The sequence below is a fragment of the Anopheles coluzzii genome, chromosome 2, assembly GCF_943734685.1.
Source record: "Anopheles coluzzii chromosome 2, AcolN3, whole genome shotgun sequence".
Classification (NCBI taxonomy): Eukaryota; Metazoa; Arthropoda; class Insecta; order Diptera; family Culicidae; genus Anopheles; species Anopheles coluzzii.
Window position 1 is genome coordinate 97288071 of NC_064670.1, and position 17548 is coordinate 97305618.

The 17548-nt window shown below is 42.7% G+C and overlaps 3 protein-coding genes across 3 annotated transcripts; all 3 read right to left on the bottom strand.

Moving 5' to 3' along the window:
* Positions 1 to 9: 9 nt before the first annotated feature.
* Positions 10 to 2500, bottom strand: LOC120952974 (hexamerin-1.1). The gene is made up of 3 exons (XM_040372585.2): positions 2236 to 2500; positions 2031 to 2158; positions 10 to 1944 (listed from the first exon to the last, which is right to left on the bottom strand). Exons 1-3 carry the CDS (start codon positions 2324 to 2326, stop codon positions 85 to 87), a joined length of 2079 nt encoding a protein of 692 aa, XP_040228519.2. The 5' UTR covers positions 2327 to 2500; the 3' UTR covers positions 10 to 84.
* Positions 2501 to 5876: 3376 nt separating this feature from the next.
* On the bottom strand, positions 5877 to 14086 carry LOC120961385 (uncharacterized). The gene is made up of 7 exons (XM_049611164.1): positions 13996 to 14086; positions 13798 to 13925; positions 13682 to 13691; positions 11614 to 13541; positions 8099 to 8228; positions 7894 to 8021; positions 5877 to 7807 (listed from the first exon to the last, which is right to left on the bottom strand). Exons 1-7 carry the CDS (start codon positions 14084 to 14086, stop codon positions 5948 to 5950), a joined length of 4275 nt encoding a protein of 1424 aa, XP_049467121.1. The 3' UTR covers positions 5877 to 5947.
* Positions 14087 to 15399: 1313 nt separating this feature from the next.
* LOC120952366 (STING ER exit protein) lies at positions 15400 to 16358 on the bottom strand. Its single transcript, XM_040371645.2, has 2 exons — positions 16155 to 16358; positions 15400 to 16076 (listed from the first exon to the last, which is right to left on the bottom strand). The coding sequence occupies exons 1-2, from the start codon at positions 16273 to 16275 to the stop codon at positions 15526 to 15528; spliced, it is 672 nt and encodes a 223-aa protein (XP_040227579.1). The 5' UTR covers positions 16276 to 16358; the 3' UTR covers positions 15400 to 15525.
* Positions 16359 to 17548: the final 1190 nt, after the last annotated feature.

The window sequence follows — 17548 nt, forward strand, 5'->3', positions numbered from 1 at the left end:
CAATAGTGGTTTTGGAGTGTGATCCAATTTGCTGCGTTACTGTTTTATTACGTCATCTAGTCGATTCCGGTTTGCGTTGTCCATTTAGTAGGTCTGGTTCATTTTCATCTCTTCGGTGTGGAAGATGAACACATCCTTGAAGTACATGTTCTTGGTGTAGAAGTAGTTGAAGTTGATGACGCGATCGAACGGATAGCCGAACGGCAGGCTGTCGTAGAAGCGCATTCCCGACTCGACGCCGCAAGTGAAGGTCTTGTCGTACTGGTAGCCCTGCTCGTAGGTCTTGGCCGTGTACGGCGTGATGATGAAGTAGAACTGCATCGGCATACCGCTGGTCCAGCCCTTCGGCAAGATCAGACGATCCGGGAATCCACAGTGGGCCTCCGACATGTCCAGGGCGAACTTCTCCTGTCCGTTGTATCCGAGCATGATCTTCTTGTACAGGTCGGTGTACATGGTACGATCCTTGACGCTCCAGTAGAAGTCGCGCGAGTTACGCACGAAGGTGTTCTTGCCGGCGGTGAAGTCGACCAGATACTGGTCAATCTCGAAGAAGTACTTCTTGTAGAACTGCAGATCGAAGAAGCGATCGAACTTGGGTCCGACGAACGCGCGAATGATGGCCTTTCCGGTGTAGTCCGACATGACGTTCATGGTGTAGCTGAACGGCTTGTGGTTGAGGCGACGCTGGCGTGCGAACACGGCATAGTCGAAGTACTTGTCAGCCGACGGCATGGGCAGAACGTTGGAGACATCCGAGTCGAAGTAGTCGAAGTAGGTCACCAGCTTGTCGAAGGTGACATCCTTGATGACGACACCGTTGAAGTTGAGCTCCTCGTAAGTGTAGCTTGGCAGGAAACGCTTGAAGTAGTAGTACAGATCCATGAAGCGCTCGTACAGCTGGTAGAAGACCGGGTCGCGCAGGCTCGTCTCGAACTGCATCAGTGCCGACGGCCAGACCTTATAGGCGTTGAAGTCGTTTCCGGAGAGCAGCAGGCGAGAGAACACCTCGATGTAGCCGACGTAGTTGGCATCCACACTGTCAACGTTGGAGTTGAGGAGGTTTCCGAAGAACTCAACCGACTCCGGCAGACGGAGGTTGATGCGGGTGCCATCTTCCTTGACGAAGAATCCATCCTCAATGATCTTGCGGATCTTTGCCTCCCAGCCGTTGATCCAATCCAGCTTGAAGTACGACTCGTCCGAGATCATGTAGTTGTAGTCACGGCTCTTGAACGGCACTCCGTTCCAGTAGCTGAGCAGCGAGAAGTATCCAGTCTTGAGCGGGAAGCGCCAGACCAGCGGCTTGACCGTACCCATGTAGTTGGACATACGCTCCAGGTTGTAGCGGGCGAGCAGCATCTGGTGCATGTACCAGTACAGCTCTCCACGACGGTCCTTGATCAGTCCGAACTTGTCACCACCCAGGAGGAACGAATAGTCCATCATGAAGTAGTAGTAGTATGCGTTCAGGCCAATATCCTCGGTGTAGTAGTTGAGGTACTCCTCGGTGTAGAAGTTGTTGTAGTAGTCCATCGGGTAGGTAGCGGTGTAGTTAGCGTACACGATGTTGTACTTGCCGTTGCCATAGAAACCGAACTTGGGATCGTACAGCTTCTTGTAGTTGATGGTGCGGATCACATCGGTGTTGAAGAAGTAGTACGGGTAGATCTCGTAGATGGCTGGCAGAACGATGCCCTGCAGGTCCGGTCGGTGCATCACGGTCAGGTGCAGCACGTAGATGAACATGCCCTCGTTGATGTTGTCACGGGCCCAGATCATGTTCTTGTAGTACGTGTCCCAGTCGGCGCTGTTGTACAGGAAGGTGAACACAGCGTAGGTCTGGCGCAGGTACTGCTCGTTGTAGATGGAGAAGAGCTCGCCCTTCTCTAGGAAGGCACCAGTCTTGTAATAGTCAAAGAACTCGGCCACTTGAGCAAAGTCCTGAAAGAAGGCCGGAGTAGACAAGACATCAGATATAGGAGTCGTAGTGTCGCAGACAGCAACGTTCGAGGGCATTGAATACTTACGTTGTACTTGGTCTCATCAGACACCCAGGTCTTGGTGTACGGGATGTATTCGTCATACTTGAGCGGCAGGTGAATGTTGCGGAGCACTTCGAAGAAGAACTTCTGCTTGAACAAGAACTCCTTGTCGGCTGTTCGGAAAAGAGGAGAAGAAAACAAATTGCTTGAAATCTCCTGTGGCTTGTGCTTTGGTAGAGAGAAGACTTACCATATTTCGCTTCGAACTTGGTGCTTGGAACGTAAGATCCACTGGCAAGAACTGCCAGGGAGATCGCCACCGCCAGGATGAGGAGCTTCATCGTGTCGAGTTTCTGTTCGACTACAGCCACGAGACTGACTTATTGGGTGCTCGAACCGTAGCTTATATACTTCTCATACATCTCGCCACAATGACTTTTCTGACCGGATGTCTCATTTCATTATCATCTTTCTGCACCGGACCATGCAGCACAGGTGATCGAGTACGTATTCATTGCAAACGCTATTGCAGAGATTACTGTGGGATCGCAGGGTATCAAGCATTATCGCTAAGACATTCTAGTGTTATGTTTATTTTTTTGCCAGTACATGATAAAGACGTATCAATTTGGGTTCAATGATTGGTATAATGCAGTGGCAAAAAAAAAACCCAGATTGTATTGTTTCCAGGCATATTTTAGAAGCAAAAATGCAGTCAAACATTCTAGACGATTCAACGATCTTTAATGAATGTCAAATGTTGAGATCAGCTGTGCTCGTTCTATTGCCTTCAAGTGACCTTTTTCTATCAAGCAGCATTTACAATAGTTAACTTTGGGTGAAGAAAAACGGGGAAGATGGAATTTCATTACTCCCACATCTAGAAATTGCCTAATTATCAGTATCTCGAATAAAACAAGGTGATTGAAGAGATGATCGGATTTTTTATTATTTGCCATAATTCCAATCCGTTATTTAGCGATTTTGTGGTTTATGTACTTTCGTGGTATTCTATTTTTATTGAGAGCAAATTTTCTAACACAAATTTGAAAGGGATGGATTGACGATGACTTACACGTCTATATAAACTAATTATTATAAGATAATTATGATAAGTTTAATTAAATTATTCAGTAAGGAAGTTAAGCGTTAATCAACACAAACAGAGTAATGACTTTGATCATACGAGATGCATTCCTAGAATGCAAGTTTTGGAATGTTCCAATAAGTTGGAAATTATATGAATTATTTAAATATTCTTAGATTACTAATTTATAGAACAGTATATAAAAATTAATTCTTTATTTTTAACTGGTCCAAAAATTATCTCTTCATACGGCCTCAGCACAATTTTTCGATCGAAAAAATTCGATCGATCCGGCTGTCATTTTGGTGTCATTTGACACTCATTTCGCCGCCAAGGTGTTCATTTTACTGGTCTTTTTGAAAACTGGTATACTATGACACTCACGAGCAAAATGAACTATGCTACAAAAATTCGATCGTTCCGCTTTGTATGGCGAAAAATCCGCAACTCATTGAGCTGCGGAAATTTTCGAATATCAGAAAAATCAAGGTTAATGGTTTTGAAAAACGTTATGTAAAAGCAAGTTGGTAATTGTTTTGGTTCTTTTTCAATATTTTGGGTGATTAAAAATATTTGTTAAATATTAAAAAAAACTGGTTAGCCTACACTAAATACTGAACTCGATGGGAATCGACTTCATGTAGGAGTATGAAAGAAATAGTTATACTGTCAGTTTTTCGTGAGCGCCTATCGAATTTTTTCGATCGAAAAATTGTGCTGAGGCCGATAGTCTCTGGTCTGCTCTGATCATAAATGGAATTGGCTATTTTCCTCTTGTGATTACGATTTAACCTAAGTAGCCAGTTGTGCAGCTCTTCTTCGATTAACGGCATAACGACCTTCGCGATTCATGCCGGCCTATACAACCTTCCCAGACTTTTTACGGGGACAGCATGTTGTTAAGTGATCCGAGTCATAGTCAATAGTCAAGTCCATGTTATGCGGTTACTATTTAAAATAATCAATTTAAACAACAAATATGATTTGACCTCATAAACGTGTGTTTCGTATGCGGTAGTCTCTTCCAAATTATCTCCAAACAGCAACATACTGTTATTTGTCGACATAACTTATATATTTAAGTAGATTAGAAGAGACGAATGAAACCAGTAGGCTCAAAGTTTCTATGAAAAATCCATCAAAACATTAAAAGCAATTTTCATTGCAGCATGCAAAGTGAAAGACATAGAATGAAGGAGAAATGAAACGTCCGGACACTGCTCGGGTAAAGCAAAAAGGGCCCTAGCTTGATATATTTTTCCTCTCACCACCCACACCATCGATGTTCTCTTAGACCGCTACAAAGGCTCTTAAACCGCTTTTAAAAAAATCGTTAAACAATATTTTTCTGTTAAACCTTTCTAGAAAATGTTATTTATATTTTTAAACGATTTTTAAATGCGTTAGTTAGCACAAAACTCTGTTTTTCGAAGTGTCTTTATAGTTATGGTACGACGATAAATTTGTTTTTTAATAAGCCGTGTAAACGTTTTAAACAATTTTAAAAATATACAAAGATGTAAAATAGTATTCTGCACAACTCATACACTCACTGTTTTTATCTATCTCTTACCGCGAGGCCACATGAGGTGAAATATACAGCGAAATGAACTATTTGACAGGCGGAATATCTGACGGATAAAGCATCACAGCTTCCAGCTGATGTGCAATGTACACAAATTACATGCACAAAATCGTATTTAAATCCATTAAATAACTTCAATATCGAGTAATTCGTCAATTTTGAGTTAACAGTTCATAATTTCTTCCAATTAGGGAATATTCTGCTTAAGAAGATATTATTTTTAATAGAATTTCGAAAGCGGATGTTGTGTCTCCCCCATCCCTTTAGCTGAACCTGTCAGATATTTCACCTGTCAAATGGTCCATTTCGCTGTATATTTCACCTCATGTATCCGCGCGGTTACGGATTTTCCGCAACTCGCGAAAAACGACTCCATATAGTTGTGGTAGGCGCTGTATATGGAAAAATGATTTTTGTTTTTTGTAGTTTTGATTGCGATAATTCCACTTATTATACTATACAGTATACTACAGTATACTATACACAATGATCAACAACTGTGCAAACAAATACATCAATACTTGTTCGAATAGCAATAACCAACCGACGTGATATGCTCCCCGTTCATCAACATGGTTAATCAACCATTTCTAACTTCTTTCCATATATATAGGAGGTCAGAGCATCAGATGAAGGACTAATTCTGCCGAGCTCTGTTAGCTGATTTTGTCAGCCTTGGTAGATAAATTGAAAAGGAAAAAAAAATGCTCTTAAAAGCTTTAGCATCCAGCATGACGATGGATATTGTTGGATAGCGCCTGGATCTCAGTAGGGATGTTACTATCCAAAAGAATCAACATAATTTACTTCACAAAAAGGAGTTGATCCAAGTTCGTATCTTTTCTCCAAGAAAATGCTTCAGAAAAATCATCAAGCCGAGTCTAAGGCTAATATCCAAAATTCCTTAAACAACACACAAGTCCAACAATCAAGAAATACTTTCCAAAATATCCTCACAATTATCGTTAGTTAATTATGTGCCCAGGTCAATTTGCCTTTGGGTTTCTTACAAGAACTAGAGAAGCTTAACTATTGAACCCGCGTTAGGAGTTGGTGGAGTGTGAAATTGAATGATTGATGATTAATTGATTGATTGATTAATTGATTGATTGAGGGCTAACAAGTAATGCTGAAACACTTGTTTCTTGCGATCGAGAGCTACTGCGTGAAGTGTAAACAGAAAGTTTCAAACACGGAGGGAAATAACGGCACACCAATGTTATGTGAGTTTTACCCAATTTGCTGTGTTGCTATTTTATTAACTAGAAGATTCCGGTATGCGTAGTCCTTTTAGTAGGTCTGGTTCATTTTCATCTCATCATTGTGGAAGATGAACACATCCTTGAAGTACATGTTCTTGGTGTAGAAGTAGTTGAAGTTGATAACGCGATCGAACGGATATCCGAACGGCAGGTTGTCGTAGAAGCGCATTCCCGACTCGACGCCGCAAGTAAAGGTCTTGTCGTACTGGTAGCCCTGCTCGTAGGTCTTGGCCGTGTACGGCGTGATGATGAAGTAGAACTGCATCGGCATACCGCTGGTCCAGCCCTTCGGCAAGATCAGACGATCCGGGAATCCACAGTGGGCCTCCGACATGTCCAGGGCGAACTTCTCCTGTCCGTTGTATCCGAGCATGATCTTCTTGTACAGGTCGGTGTACATGGTACGATCCTTGACGCTCCAGTAGAAGTCGCGCGAGTTACGCACGAAGGTGTTCTTGCCGGCGGTGAAGTCGACCAGATACTGGTCAATCTCAAAGAAGTACTTCTTGTAGAACTGCAGATCGAAGAAGCGATCGAACTTGGGTCCGACGAACGCGCGAATGATGGCCTTGCCGGTATAGTCCGACATGACGTTCATCGTGTAGCTGAACGGCTTGTGGTTGAGGCGACGCTGGCGCGCGAACACGGCATAGTCGAAGTACTTGTCAGCCGACTGCATGGGCAGAACATTGGAGACATCCGAGTCGAAGTAGTCGAAGTAGGTCATCAGCTTGTCGAAGGTGACATCCTTGATGACGACACCGTTGAAGTTGAGCTCCTCGTAAGTGTAGCTTGGCAGGAAACGCTTGAAGTAGTAGTACAGATCCATGAAGCGCTCGTACAGCTGGTAGAAGATCGGGTCGCGCAGGCTCGTCTCGAACTGCATCAGTGCCGACGGCCAGACCTTGTAGGCGTTGAAGTCGTTTCCGGAGAGCAGCAGGCGAGAGAACACCTCGATGTAGCCGACGTAGTTGGCATCCACACTGTCAACGTTGGAGTTGAGCAGGTTTCCGAAGAACTCGACCGACTCCGGCAGACGGAGGTTGATGCGGGTGCCATCTTCCTTGACGAAGAATCCATCCTCAATGATCTTGCGGATCTTCGCCTCCCAGGCGTTGATCCAGTCCAGCTTGAAGTACGACTCGTCCGAGATCATGTAGTTGTAGTCACGGCTCTTGAACGGCACTCCGTTCCAGTAGCTGAGCAGCGAGAAGTATCCAGTCTTGAGCGGGAAGCGCCAGACCAGCGGCTTGACCGTACCCATGTAGTTGGACATACGCTCCAGGTTGTAGCGGGCGAGCAGCATCTGGTGCATGTACCAGTACAGCTCTCCACGACGGTCCTTGATCAGTCCGAACTTGTCACCACCCAGGAGGAACGAATAGTCCATCATGAAGTAGTAGTAGTATGCGTTCAGGCCAATATCCTCGGTGTAGTAGTTGAGGTACTCCTCGGTGTAGAAGTTGTTGTAGTAGTCCATCGGGTAGGTAGCGGTGTAGTTAGCGTACACGATGTTGTACTTGCCGTTGCCATAGAAACCGAACTTGGGATCGTACAGCTTCTTGTAGTTGATGGTACGGATCACATCGGTGTTGAAGAAGTAGTACGGGTAGATCTCGTAGATGGCTGGCAGAACGATGCCCTGCAGGTCCGGTCGGTGCATCACGGTCAGGTGCAGCACGTAGATGAACATGCCCTCGTTGATGTTGTCACGGGCCCAGATCATGTTCTTGTAGTACGTGTCCCAGTCGGCGCTGTTGTACAGGAAGGTGAACACAGCGTAGGTCTGGCGCAGGTACTGCTCGTTGTAGATGGAGAAGAGCTCGCCCTTCTCTAGGAAGGCACCAGTCTTGTAATAGTCAAAGAACTCGGCCACTTGAGCAAAGTCCTGAAAGAAGGCCGAAGTAGACAAGACATCAGATATAAGAGTCGTAGTGTCGTAGACAGCAACGTTCGAGGGCATCGAATACTTACGTTGTACTTGGTCTCATCAGACACCCAGGTCTTGGTGTACGGGATGTATTCGTCATACTTGAGCGGCAGGTGAATGTTGCGGAGCACTTCGAAGAAGAACTTCTGCTTGAACAAGAACTCCTTGTCGGCTGTTCGGAAAAGAGGAGAAGAAAACAAGTTGCTTGAAATCTCCTGTGGCTTGTGCTTTGGTAGAGAGTAGACTTACCATATTTCGCTTCGAACTTGGTGCTTGGAACGTAAGATCCGCTGGCAAGAACTGCCAGGGAGATCGCCACCGCCAGGATGAGGAGCTTCATCGTGTCGAGTTTCTGTTCGACTACAGCCACGAGACTGACTTATTGGGTGCTGGAACCGTAGCTTATATACTTCTGATGCACTTCGCTGCAGGTTAGCTTTATCTGTTCGGTTTTGTTCCATAGAAACAATCGTTTGCTAAATTTTAGTCACTTTCAAATGCATTATCATTTTTTTCGTAATGTTTTGTTTCGTTGTTCGATGATAAACTTCATTCGCTTGCGGGGGTCATCTTGCAGAGAAGTGCAGCATCCCCAATGAAGCTGATTGTGCTATCAAGTATTGTGTAAAAATGGTTTACTTTTTGTTGTTGGATTGTTAATTCGGACTACCATCGGTACCGAATTCTCTCTCTCCTTATTATATAGACATTTTTGCTTCTTAAACCCTTGAACAGTAAAGGCCGGGCTACATTGATCGTACTCGCAAGCGTAATTTTGATTTTCACTAGCGCATCTGGCGGCGGCTGACCGAAGCATTTTGCCAAACAATTTGGGGATGCTCCAGAAAATACGTTATTTTTTCATGTTTTTCACTTTAACTGGACTGGAAAAGCTTTGTAATTGATAGATCAATATGTTGTGCAAGTATTTCAGTCGTTTTCGCATCAAAAAACGGTGAAAAAACTAATTAATTTTGAGATTCAACACGACCATTCCCCGGACGACCAAAAAAAGCTTCCACCAGCCGCCGCCAGATGCGCTAGTGAAAATCGAAATTACGCTTGCGAGTACGATCAATGTAGCCCGGCCTTAAGGTATACTTTTTTAGCATTGAAAATGTTTTGAGGATCTATAAAAGCATGCTTATTTGTCCAGTGTATGTAAAGTATGAAGATTTGAGTTATTGCAAACAGTTATTTAAGGCTAGTGTTGTCAAAAAGTCCAGTAGTTTACTGACTTTTTTTTGCTGTTTCTGTTTCTTATATTATTTCAACAAAATTTACATGAGGTCAGGGTCCTGTGTATATAACGTTGGTCTGGATGGGAATCGATCTGAATCCAATGCTGTTGGTGACGAAAGACGCACCGCATCGTTATAAAATGGGACTATCCATATTTATTTAGTGTTTAGGCTTAAACTCTGTAGTAATGTTAATATCATTCATTAGGCTTATCTTATTCGGGGTCGGTTTCGTTGTGCAGACGTCAACTTGTACTACTATGGTCCGTGCCCCCGCAACAAGGACTAACTATCCGACTGTGTGGTACCGAATAAATCCATAAAGCCTGTATTATAGGCCGACAAATACAGGGCCTAACACAACTATGTGGACAGTTGTTTTTCGCGATTTGCGGAAAATCGATAAGAGATAGATAAAAACAGTGAATGTTTGAGTTGTGCAGAATACTATTTCAAATCTTCGTATATTTTATTTTTTATTTTTTAACACGTTTTTACACGACTAATGACGAAAAAACGAATTTCGTACCATAACTATAAAGACATTTTGAAAGACAGGTTTTATGTACTAACTAACGCATTTAAAAATCATTCAAAAACATAAATAACATATTCTAGAAAAGTTTTAAAGAAATACATTTTTGAACGATTTTTAAAAAGTGTTTAAAAAGTTTAAAGTTTTTTATAACTTAATTTAAGGTTTTATAAATTTTATAAGAGTAATTATCGAAATATATTTTTGTAAATACCAAAAAAAAAATCATATTTTTTTTTCGCCTGTAATACAATGCCTGTTTTGAAAATACAAACCAAAATATGTAAAAAGATTTTCAAAAACTAATTTGCCTATATTTACTATATTTACTATATTTATAAAAACTATATTTACCAAAACATTTACGGGCGCCTTTGTAGCGGTCTAAGAGAACCTCGATGGTGAAGTGGGTAGTGGGTGGAAAAAAATATCAGACTAGGATTACATTCCTTAACTATGTATGTAACAACAGCAAATATTTAGATTCTGCTTAAAAATCATTGTTGAGCTTTTTGTGTCGCTTTTGTTTGATCGGATCAGTTTTGAACCGTTGTTCACAAAATTGATAAGGTTCTCATGGCAATTTCAAACTAGTTTTTTTTTTTTTTAATACTTTGGTTTGTATTTTCAAAACAATCATTACAGGCAAAAAAAATTTGAACGATTTTTAAATGCGTTAGTTAGCACATAAAACCTGTTTTTCGAAGTGTCTTTATAGTTATGGTACCACCATAAATTTGTTTTTTCGTCATAAGTCGTGTAAAAACGTGTTAAAAAAATTTGAAAAAAAAAATATACGAAGATGTAAAATAGTATTCTGCACAACTCATACATTCACTGTTTTTGTGTATCTCTTATGGATTTTCCGCAATACGCGGAAAACAACTGTCCATGTAGTTGTGCTAGAGCGCTGTAGAAGAAAAATAATTTCATAAAAAAGATTTGATTTGTTTTTTGAAATTACCTTAAAAAATGAATACCGAGTTAAATACTCGATGGAATGAATCTGCGAGGTCCATGCCACACTCTTAGGTTATTTAAGTGTGTGGAAACCGTACAGTTTTGAATGTTAAATATGTTAAATACTGTTAAGCTATTATTAAGTAAATCAATTCATATCTAACCCAAAGAAGCTTTCCAATATTTTATCCCAATTAAACAATGAAACATGCCTTCTAACAATAGTAAACAATTGAGGGTTTAGTCACATACATAACAATGTCTGAACGATAAAGTTTGTAGATTGCCAATGCACTCTGCTCTTATGTCTTTATAAATTTTCTTGAATTATAATTGAATTCTTAATGAGTTATTAAATTTATGTAAAGCTATAAATGTGGAGTTGTGATAAAAAATCATCATTTACACACATTAACGATTCGGTTCATACTCCGAAATATCGATCAGATATTTCAAAGTGCTTTAATAAACCCGTGTTTTGGCAGCTACTTTCAATCTGGGCGCCTGACCTACCGCACGCGTTCACTGAAAAAAATAACAAATTTCCCAATGCTAAGATTGCCCAACAGTACATTATTGCTCAAGAGTCAAAACTCTCCAAAAAAAAACCGGTGGTTAATAGAAATGTTATTATTGGTATTATTGGTATTGGTCGTACGAGGCGCACATATCGAGCAAATGAAAAGAAGACAAGACAATCAATCATAAAGTAAAATAGACTGGGCTCATATAGCTACATCTGACAATGACCCCTAGAATGTGTAGCAAATTCTGTTTGACTAAAAAATCAAATGTTCACGCAAAGTTCACGAGAGTCAACTCAACGCGAGTGCAATCATCTGTTAGAGTTCCGATGCAATTCGTAGCATTTTTTGCTGTCTTATCTCCAAATGATTTCATGCTCAATTCAACCTCTACTCCAGAAATCCTTATCATTCTTATATTCGTCAAATATAAAAAAACAGTCGACAGACGATTATTTTTCTATATCAGTTTCTTTATTTTCATCTCAAATCAACACGTTAGTACATCTTCTTAAAGTCGTCGTTGTGATAGATCAACACGTCCTTGAAGTACATGTTCTTGGTGTAGAAGTAGTTGAAGTTGATGACGCGATCGAACGGATAGCCGAACGGAAGATTGTCGTAATAGCGCATTCCCGATCCAACACCGCAGGAGAAGGATTTGTGATAGGAGTAGGGCTGTTCGCTGCCCGTATACGGCGTGATGATGAAGTAGAACTGCATCGGCATACCGCCGGTCCAGCCCTTCGGCAAGATCAGACGATCCGGGAATCCACAGTGGGCCTCCGACATGTCCAGGGCGAACTTCTCCTGTTCGTTGTATCCGAGCATGATCTTCTTGTACAGGTCGGTGTACATGGTACGATCCTTGACGCTCCAGTAGAAGTCGCGCGAGTTACGCACGAAGGTGTTCTTGCCGGCGGTGAAATCGACCAGATACTGATCAATCTCAACAAAGTACTTCTTGTAGTACTGCAGATCAAAGATGCTTTCAAACTTCGGACCAACGAATGCCCTGATGACGGCCTTGCCGGTATAGTTCGACATGACGTTCATCGTGTAGCTGAACGGCTTGTGGTTGAGGCGACTCTGACGTGCGTAAACGGCATAATCGAAATACTTGTCGGTAGACTGCATGGGCAGAACGTTGGAGACGTCCGAGTCGAAGAAGTCAAAGTACGTCATCAGCTTGTCGAAGGTAACGTCCTGAATAACGACACCGTTGAAGTTGAGCTCCTCGTAAGTGTAGCTTGGCAGGAAACGCTTGAAGTAGCTGTAGATATCCAGGAAGCGGTCGTACAGTTGGTAGAAAATAGGATCGCGCAGGCTCGTCTCGAACTGCATCAATACCGAGGGCCACATCTTCTTCGACCGGTACTCTGTGTTCGACAGCAGGGCACGGGACAAAATTTCAATGTACCCCATGTGTTTCATACCGTACGAATCAACGTTCACGTTCATGATGCTGCCAAACGCATCGGCCGACTCCGGCAGCCGCAGATCAATACGCTGACCATCGTCCGTCATGTAGAAACCATCCTCGATCGTCTTGCGCAGCTTAATCTCCCAACCGGTAACCCAGTCGAGCCGCTTGTACAGATCATCATCTAGCACGAAGTTGTTTTCCCGGCTCTTGAACGGCACACCGTTCCAGTAGCTGAGCATCGTCGAGTAGCCGGTTTTGATCGGGAAGCGCCACGCCAGCGGTTGCACGGTGGCCATGCCGTTCGATAGGCGCTCCAGATTGTAGCGAGCGAGCAGCGTCTGATGCACGTACCAGAACAGCTCTCCGCGGCGGTCTTTGATCAGCCCGAACCGTTCGCCGCCCAGCGTGAACGGATAGTCCATCATGAAGTAGAAGTAGTACGCGTTCAGGCCAATGTCCTCGGTGTAGTAGTTGAGGTACTCCTCACTCTTCAGGCTGTTGTACGCGTCCAGCTTGTACGCTTCGAAGGCGGTGTAGTTGGCGAACACGACGTTGTACTTGCCGTTGGCGTTCAAGCCAAACTTGGCATCGTACAGCTTCTTGTTCGTGATGGAGCGGATCACATCGGTGTTGAAGAAGTAGTACGGGTAGATCTCGTAGATGGCTGGCAGGACGATGCCCTGCAAATCTGCGCGCTGGAACACGGTCAAATGAACCACGTAGATGAACATGCACTCGTTCACGTTCTCGCGGGCCCACAGCAGGTTCTGATAGTACGTGTCCCAATCGGCACTGTTGAACAGCAGGTTGAACAGCAGATAGGTCTGCCGGAGATGATCCTCGTTGTAGATGGTGAAGAGTGCGCCCTTCTCCACAAAACCACCGGTCGTGTACCAGTCGAAGAACTCGGCCACTTGGGGGAAGTTCTGTAAGTAGCAATTAAAACAAATAACATGTAAAATCAATGTGGAAATGTAGCAGGGATTTGCAGGGGTTTCCAGGGGTTCTCATAGTTGTGGAACACTTCTTTGATTCTTTCCTATGGGAAGTGAACTTCATGTGTTGGAAATTGGACTCTATGGCACCCTTTTTGGACAGGTTCCTTGGAAATTCCTATTGGATTTGTTCAACAAGGATGCTATAGACTCCAATTCCCCTTTACATTAGGTTCATTTCGCGTAAGAAAGAGTCAAAAAAGTGTCCCACAGCTATGAGATCTCCTGGAAAACCCTGTGTAGGGCTTGCAGGAATTTAAATCTCACATGATACTTGGACTCATCCGACACCCAGCTCTTGGTGTACGGCAGGTACTCCTCATACTTGAGCGGCAGGTGTATGTTGCGCAGCACTTCGAAGAAGAACTTTTGCTTGAACAGCAAATCCTTGTCGGCTGTTGGGAAGTGGGGAATGCACAAAATTAGCAACTTTAACGATGATGCGATTCGGCTATACATTCTTACCGTATTTTGCTTCATACTTGTTGCTCGGAACGTACGATCCACTGGCCAAAGCGGCCAGGGAGATCACCACTGCTAGGATGATGTGCTTCATACTGTTTGTAGAATGCTCTGCCTTGCCTTTTGCTAAACCGAGCCCGCTTTATATACTACAAAACTGTTCGGTATCAAGTAAAGTTCTTTTTTTATTTTGTACGATGTATGCTGCAAACATCCCAGACCTGGTATAATATTTGCCGAACCTATCAAACGTTCACGCAACGGTCACGTTTTGCTCTATTTTTTAACTTTCGAATACGAGTAAATTGTTGTGTCTATTACCTGCATTAACCTGTTATCTTATCGCCACGTGCACGAGCGCTTTCGGCTATGAAACGTCTTGAGAAATTGAATAATTGGAATCTTGTTATGTCTTCCAGTTCAGTCTACGAATATACCTATCTTGGGCTAAAGGTGAGTTTGGCTTACGCGATCGATCTGCACATTTGAAGCTGCTGTCTGGTCTGGTGTTGTTAATGTTAGTTATTTGATTGGTGAGCTCACTTGTTAATTTTTTGCATTCTTCATAACATACAAATTGATTGTCTTTTCGTACGATCGTGCTCCGGAATGAACAGGGAGAGGGCCTTCATTACCTGTCTTAGGTGTTACTCAGGAAAGGTGTTTTTTTCTTATTTGACACAACAAGCGTTGATGATCTAGGTCAGAGGTCTTCAAACTTTTCATTTCGCGGGCCGCATTTCTTCACAATCAACAATCATGGATGTTCAAATCTCGTTTTAAAAAGAAAATATTTCATAAATATATAAAACAATGTACAGCTTTCTTTTATTGAATAAGCTTTCAGAAGTAAAAATTTAAAGTTTGGAATTTAAGCTCTATCCACTTATCGCGGGCCGCATTCAAGGCTCTTCAGGGCCGTAGTTTGGAGATCCCTGGTTTAGGTCAGTGGTCAGTGGCAAAGACTGAAAGAGCAAAATTCTACAAAAATGTTCTGATAGAGTTTCACGAAAAGAGCCAAATTGTTAAACCAAGAGCAAAAATGTGTTAAAGTTCTATGAAATATATGACCTGTTTAGAAGCCGCCATCTCAATATCAAGGAGCCGCATGCGGTGTGCGAGCCTTACTTTGCCGATCGCTGGTCTAGGTCTACATTGGCCAATAATCCAATTGGTTACCTGGGACTGTTTGGGTGTTGCCGCTCACACTGTGATTGTCGGTCCAGTCGGATCGGTCCATACAGGGCTTGAACCCTTGACGGGCCCACAGGTTTTTTTTTTAAACATTTCTAAAGACGACGACATTCGATCTCGAATAGTTGTGATGCCATGTAGTTTAATCTCATTACTGCATTAACTAACAAATATTCGGTTTTGCGGTTGAGTGAGTAAGAGTAACCCTGTAGCTGTACGATCGGCAACAATTTGTGTGTGTGATTTGAAATGTTAAAAATGATTCACTACACAAATATTGTTACACGATATTGTTAAGTTTATTGTTAAAAGCGAAACATTTACATTCGACCGACCAAACTACGTATCGAGCAATGTGCCGCGCGTCTTTTTCGGTGGCGGTGGTTCAATCTTTTCCTTCAGCACGTCCTCATTCGTCTTGCCGCCCTTTCGCTCGAGCTGTTTCTCGATGATGCGCGCATTGTTGGCGTAGCTGTCCGCTACCTCCCGTGCCTCAATTTCGTCCTCTTCCTCGTCGATAGTCGACACGGTTACCGAGCTGAACTTGCCCATGTTCTTCGTGTGCTTCGTGACCATCACCTTCTTCGGTTCAAGCGTCGGATTCAGGCTGGCGCTCGGCGTTTTGATTATTTCCGATATTTTGGCTTCGCTCTTGCACTTCACCAGCGCTCGCTTGATCACGAACGTCACCTGCGGATCGTTACTGTGCCGGTAGTACAGCGGTAGGCCACACTTTTTGCACTTCAAGCGGTGCTGCTTTTCGATGCCCGCTTCCCGCTGGATGAAGACTGTTTCGCTCGGGTCCGCATTTACCTTGTTGGCGTGCCGGGCACTGTCTATGACGCGGGCCCCATCCAACTGCCGGAGGGGTAGTTTTTCTAGTGTGCAATCTGCAACAACAAATGCATGAAAAGATATGTATTACATGCAATCCAAGCATGAATAGGGGAACGTTTGGAATGGCTTACCCAGAATCAAGCTCATTTGTCCACACAAGCAGTAGTAGATGTTGAGCGGGCCCGTTTCATTGTACTCTTCTTTGTCCTTTGAATCGGAACAAACAATACTACGCGACACTACTTTCGGCATTTTGTTTTACTGAAAATAATGTAAGTAATTGTGTTCCTTTTTATCCACCAATTTATTTACAGGACCCATGAAGGGCTTGTTTACATTTTCTGCTTATTAGCAGCAGCTGTCAAAACGCTTGCACCCACTGTACAATATCTGCACATTAAGCAGCGATTACACGGAGCAGCAAACAACCGTGCCGTATAAGTATTTTCGAGAAGGATTTTTATTTTTTTAGTTGAAATGTTACTGAACAAAATAGAATAAAACGGGGCTATATCTTTTGTAAAATGCGTTCAATTTACAAAATGTAAAAGCAAAAATGAAGCTAAGATATATGTGTCTATCTAATTCACCTTTGTTTATGAATTTTTATTCAGTAGTTTCGTCACAATACTTGTTTTAGTCCAAACGCGGTACTACCTCGTCTATAATAGGTGCACCTACCCTATGATGGCGCTGTTGTGAATTTTTTGCGGTGAGCGCAATTCCAAAATGCTGAAAATCACCTATTATATCTATTGAGTAAACCGGTAAAACTATAGAGCGTAGTCAGTGGCGCTTGACTAGATGGCGTTTTATTTATTTTTTATTCACGAGGTACGATCCAAAAAGACCGTATTGCTTAATGGCGTTTTATAACTCATCATTACATTGCTGTCCTTTTCATGCAATGTGTTTCGCTTAGCTTCATCTAATCATGGCCTATAATATACCCTTCTAACTTTCCGAGCAAAAATCTATATGAATAGTCGTGTGGTCAGATACGTGGTTATCAACACCAACGAGCATTTTTCTAATCTCACTTGCTTCTGTGCTAGTGGGTTCCATTGGTTTCAATCGTATCGCCGTTCTAATTCTAGCGATGCATAATTTCAATGCGAAACCATACAACAGTACAGAGGAAATGAGAAAGCTCCCAAGTGCCACAAATCCACTAAACGACCACTAAACGGCTTCTAAACGACTCAAGCACTCTACCTAAACGGAATATAGAAAGACTTCGTTTAGCAGACGGCAAACGACTCATGCATTCTAAAAATAGCAAAAAAGCTGGTGGCGCTATCTGTTGGTGGGATACCCCAACCAGTTGAGCTTCATCGTTTGGAGGAGAGCTTTCTCATTCCCTCTGTACTCTGTATGGTTTCGCATTGAAGTTATGCATCGCTAGAACTAGAACGGCGATACAATTGTTTAAATACTAAACTCCAAAGGAAACCACCAGCACTGAAGCAAGTGAGATTTGTGTAATGGTCGTTGGTGTTGATACCCACGTATCTGACCACACGAC

Excerpts from the sequence above, each read along its gene's own strand:
- LOC120952974 (XM_040372585.2), bottom strand. The coding sequence starts at position 2,326 with ATGAAGCTCCTCATCCTGGCGGTGGCGATCTCCCTGGCAGTTCTTGCC. Across the intron at positions 2,159-2,235 it reads CAAGTTCGAAGCGAAATATG|CCGACAAGGAGTTCTTGTTC; the intron begins GTAAGTCTTCTC and ends TTTTCCGAACAG. Across the intron at positions 1,945-2,030 it reads CTGATGAGACCAAGTACAAC|GACTTTGCTCAAGTGGCCGA; the intron begins GTAAGTATTCAA and ends GCCTTCTTTCAG.
- LOC120961385 (XM_049611164.1), bottom strand. The coding sequence starts at position 14,086 with ATGAAGCACATCATCCTAGCAGTGGTGATCTCCCTGGCCGCTTTGGCC. Across the intron at positions 8,022-8,098 it reads CAAGTTCGAAGCGAAATATG|CCGACAAGGAGTTCTTGTTC; the intron begins GTAAGTCTACTC and ends TTTTCCGAACAG. Across the intron at positions 7,808-7,893 it reads CTGATGAGACCAAGTACAAC|GACTTTGCTCAAGTGGCCGA; the intron begins GTAAGTATTCGA and ends GCCTTCTTTCAG.
- LOC120952366 (XM_040371645.2), bottom strand. The coding sequence starts at position 16,275 with ATGCCGAAAGTAGTGTCGCGTAGTATTGTTTGTTCCGATTCAAAGGAC. Across the intron at positions 16,077-16,154 it reads ACAAATGAGCTTGATTCTGG|ATTGCACACTAGAAAAACTA; the intron begins GTAAGCCATTCC and ends TTGTTGTTGCAG.